The sequence below is a fragment of the Charadrius vociferus genome, unplaced genomic scaffold, assembly GCF_000708025.1.
Source record: "Charadrius vociferus isolate BGI_N301 unplaced genomic scaffold, ASM70802v2 scaffold435, whole genome shotgun sequence".
NCBI lineage: Eukaryota > Metazoa > Chordata > Aves > Charadriiformes > Charadriidae > Charadrius > Charadrius vociferus.
The window spans coordinates 549817-553766 of record NW_009648540.1 but is presented as its reverse complement, the minus strand read 5'-3'; the positions used below and the strand labels follow the sequence as shown (position 1 = coordinate 553766).

Below are 3950 nucleotides of genomic sequence, written 5' to 3'. Positions count from 1 at the left end.
TAACGGCGAGAGTCTAGCGTGCCGCCAGGCAGTTAAAAAAGCGGCTCAGGGTAGGGGGCTCATGGGAGCGGTGACATGTGTGCCTTACGGGCGTTGCCTCTGTCCCCGCAGGTCTGCGAGTAGCTCAGGCGCCGGCTTGGCCGGGATGAGCGCCGGGGTGCCGCCTGATGCGCTGGGCCGAAGGCTCTTGTGCGGCACGGAGTACGCCACTGTGCGCTATGTGGGCAGTGTTCCTCCTACAGCAGGTAAACATCGCCTTTAACGGTTGTTCTCAAAATTCTAATTGGGTCCCTCTTAATTTACAAAACCAGTTGCTTTTTCCTCATTGTTCTTGCGTAAATACGGCAACTTCTAACTTAGATAAGTTGTTGGAGTTTTTTAGAAGTCAGAGTTGTCAAAAGGAGTGTGAGAAGTACTTTTGGTTGAAGTTGGTTACACTTTTTCTTGCAGCCCAAAGATCTTAGTGCCTTCCTTTTTCCGTTAGTTTTCATGAGCAGTCTGTTCCCTGGTCTCGCTGCACTGGCATCGGCTGGGAAGCAGAGACAGGCAGCAGCAGATCGGCAGACTAGGTGCTCCTTTGATAACGTATTCGAATTCATGGGGACAAATAAGACTCAGCCCAGCTTGCCGAAAGATCAGTCTGACTGCGAGAGCGCTATATGTCACCTTTGAAGAATTGTGGTGACAAGGTGGGGAGATTGCTGATGCTTGGAAGGAGACTAGCCTTGCATACAGCTCTAGAAGAGGCAAGAAGGGTGACCAGGGAACTATAGGCTCATCAGCCTCACTTCCGTTCCTGGAAAGATTGTATAGTATGTTCCCTTGGAGTCCATTTCTAAGCCTGTGATGCCCAAGATGGTAGTTTAGAATACTTGATACTTGTAAAGAAGAACAAGTTGGCAAACCTAATTACCTTGTGTGATGATATGTCTGGGAATGCGGACAAAGGAGGAATGGGGGATGTAGTGTTCCTTGACTTTAATAAATCTTTTAACAGTGTCTCTATAAAGAATCTTATTTGGAAACTGGAGAAATACAAGCCAGATGAATGAACTGTTGAGTGGGTTGAAGGTCCACATGTCTGTCAAGTGGAAAAGTGGTAGTCAATGGCTTGATACCTGGTAGTGCATGAGTACTACAGAAATAAATGCTGGCGTCTGTATTGTTTAACATAATCGTCAGTGTTTCAGATAACGAACAGCGTTCACTCTCAACTTGGTGATGTGACAAAAGGTAGAATTGCAATCCAGAGCAAGCTTTTGGAACTTTAGGTTTGGGCCTAAGAGATTCTAGAAGGATGAATTTTTGTATGTAGTCTGAAATAAACCCATGTATCGGTACAGACTGGGAAGCACTAGCAACCCACAAGGTCTACTGTAAAGGACTTGGGAGTTAGGTGGATACTCTCATGAACGTGAGCCAACAGTGAGCTCTTGTCACAAGCACCATATGTGTTGTACTGGGTTACCTTAGAACAATGAACATGGCCAACAAATCAAAGGAAGCTGTTATCCCCCGTTGGGGCCAGGGGTTCTTGATAAGGCTACACTAGGAATAATGTATCTGGTTTGGGATCATCCCAATTCAAGAGGGTTGTGAATAAACTCGAGAGGAATCAATGGAGGGCTGCCAGGGTGCTCAAGGGCATAGACCTTGTGAAGAGAGGTTGAGGGATCTGGGCTTGGTTAGTGTGGTGAAGAGAGATTAAGTAGCATCTAATAGCTGCCTGCAACCGTTTGGCAGATGGTTACAAGGATGACAGAGCCAAATTCTTTTTACTAGTATTAGACTATATAATAAGGGACAGTGGCCACAAATTGTGGCTGGAAAGGTTCAAATTGGACAACAGGAAAATCTCTCTCTCTTTGCAGAAATAATGCAGCACTAGAATAGGCTGCCCAGATAAGTTGGAATCTTTCTCCTCTTGGAGATTTTCGAAATCTGGCCAGGTAAAGACTTACCTGGCTGACCTGTTTTAGTGCTGGTGATAATCTCCTGCTTTGAGAAAGAAGATTAGGTTAGATGAACTTCAGAGGTTCCTTCCAACCATGATTTCTGTGGCTATGACACCATAAATTTGAAAATGCGTCTACTATGTTTTTCAGGAATTTGGCTTGGCGTGGAATGGGATGATCCTCAGAGAGGAAAGCATGATGGTACCTATGATGGAACACAGTATTTTAAGTGCAGGTGAGTTAATTCACAGCATTGGCATGTCATGTGTATTGACAAGATGGTGATGGAAAAAAGCCCTTCTGCAATTTTTAGGGCAAATCCTTTTGTTATCAGGTGCCTGATATTAAAAAAGTAATAAATCTGAATGCTGTGACTAGCTATGCCATAAAGGCTGTTGCATTGTTATTAATTCAGTTACAGGATTAGCATATGGTAAATACTTAGAAAACACAAGTCATGTTTTCAGAGGTATGTAATAAAATTTGACTTTTGGATGTTATTAATATTACCTTTAGTAGGTTTAGACCTTCTACTTTAGTAAGGAAATCAATATGTCCTACTTACTCCTTAGGTAATTCTGAAGTGAAATATTGGTCCACGTTAACTGTCTCAAATGTAGTCTAGCTTTGTACTTAAGATGACTTGCATTTATCTTGTTAAGGGAAAATACCAAGTTCCTGATAATGATCTGGATTATATTCGTATCACTGAGGAGTTGTTAAGTATGTTTGCTTGCATTTAATACATGCAAAACACAGTGTAGCTGTGTGCAGGTTTTACATGCATTTCATCTAAGTTTAAAGATTTGACCCTTTAACATGTTTGAAATTGGGGGATACAGAACTCTAGGGTTGATGCTGACAGTAGCAAGCTGTTGATTTCCATGTCAGAGGACACTGCAGCAGCTAAAAGAAGTAACTGGAGGAATTCATAGAAGAAAAGTCATCAATGGCTCCTAAATACTAAGGGCTGCTAGCTCAGTAAGTTCCTGGGCATTGAAGTGGTGAAGGATGAGAGAATATTTTGTGGCTATATCATCTGTTGTTGTATTTTTCCCGACCATTTTCTATTGGCAGCTTTTGGAGGAAGGATGTGGCATGGATGTTTGTTTTGACCACTGGGTCACAGCCAGTCTTACGTTAATGAGATGAAATGGAGAGATGTCTAGGTCTTCTTCCACCTCCTGCTTTCCAAGCCTGGTAATAACCGTAAAAGGGTGGTTTGATTACAGCTTGTTCCTAACTGTTCAAGTGCTCATTCAAGTGAAATAAATCTAGTATAAATCAAATCCTGTGACAGTGAGCACTCAGAATTAATAGAAGGCTTTTGAAAACGTGAAAGAAAGTGACAAGCCAAGAAAATAAATTAGTTGTCTTTGATTTCGGTTTTGGATGTGTTTTTGCTTTGGTTTGTTGGAAAATGTAAGACAACCTTTCTCAGAAATTAATTCCTCATGTTAATTATCTTGAGAAAGTTAAAGCCATCATGAGAAGATAAGGAAATCATCTTTTTTCAACTTGTGTGTAAATGAAAGTCATAAGAATAACTGGATGAAGTCAGTCCATAGATTTGTCTTGCTTAGTTTCCTGCCTCTGACATTGGCTAATAGCAGTTGACTGGAGAAGTGTGAAAGAACAAGAAAAGTACACTGTGACAGTTTTCCAGAATCTCACTAGCTTTGGCTAGTCATGGTTCAAAGATTTTTTCCAGAGTCAGGGGTGGTTTATTTGTACATGTACTTTGAATCATCCACTGAGAGCAAAACAACAGAGAAATCTTGTTATGAGAATTTAATCCAAAAGAATAATTAAAAGCATGTAGAAATAGTGCATGCGGTTGCTAACCTTTGAGCATGTGTTTTCAGCTTGTGAAAATTGTGATCATTTCCATTTTTATGAGTAGATGAGTCTTGTCACTTTCTCCTCTCTGAATATAGCAGTATGATACAGAAGGGACTTAGAACTGTTGCTGTAAAATGTCACAGAGAAGAAAAA

General features: G+C 41.3%; 1 protein-coding gene across 2 annotated transcripts in view; it reads left to right on the top strand.

Moving 5' to 3' along the window:
• Positions 1–145: 145 nt before the first annotated feature.
• The window catches only part of TBCE (tubulin folding cofactor E), a 25858-nt gene continuing 22053 nt past the window's right edge, over positions 146–3950 (top strand). For both annotated transcript variants that reach the window (XM_009885936.1, XM_009885935.1), the window contains exons 1-2: positions 146–245; positions 2106–2190. In XM_009885936.1, coding sequence (XP_009884238.1) covers positions 146–245; positions 2106–2190 — 185 coding nt within the window. The remainder of the gene's footprint in view (positions 246–2105; positions 2191–3950) is intronic.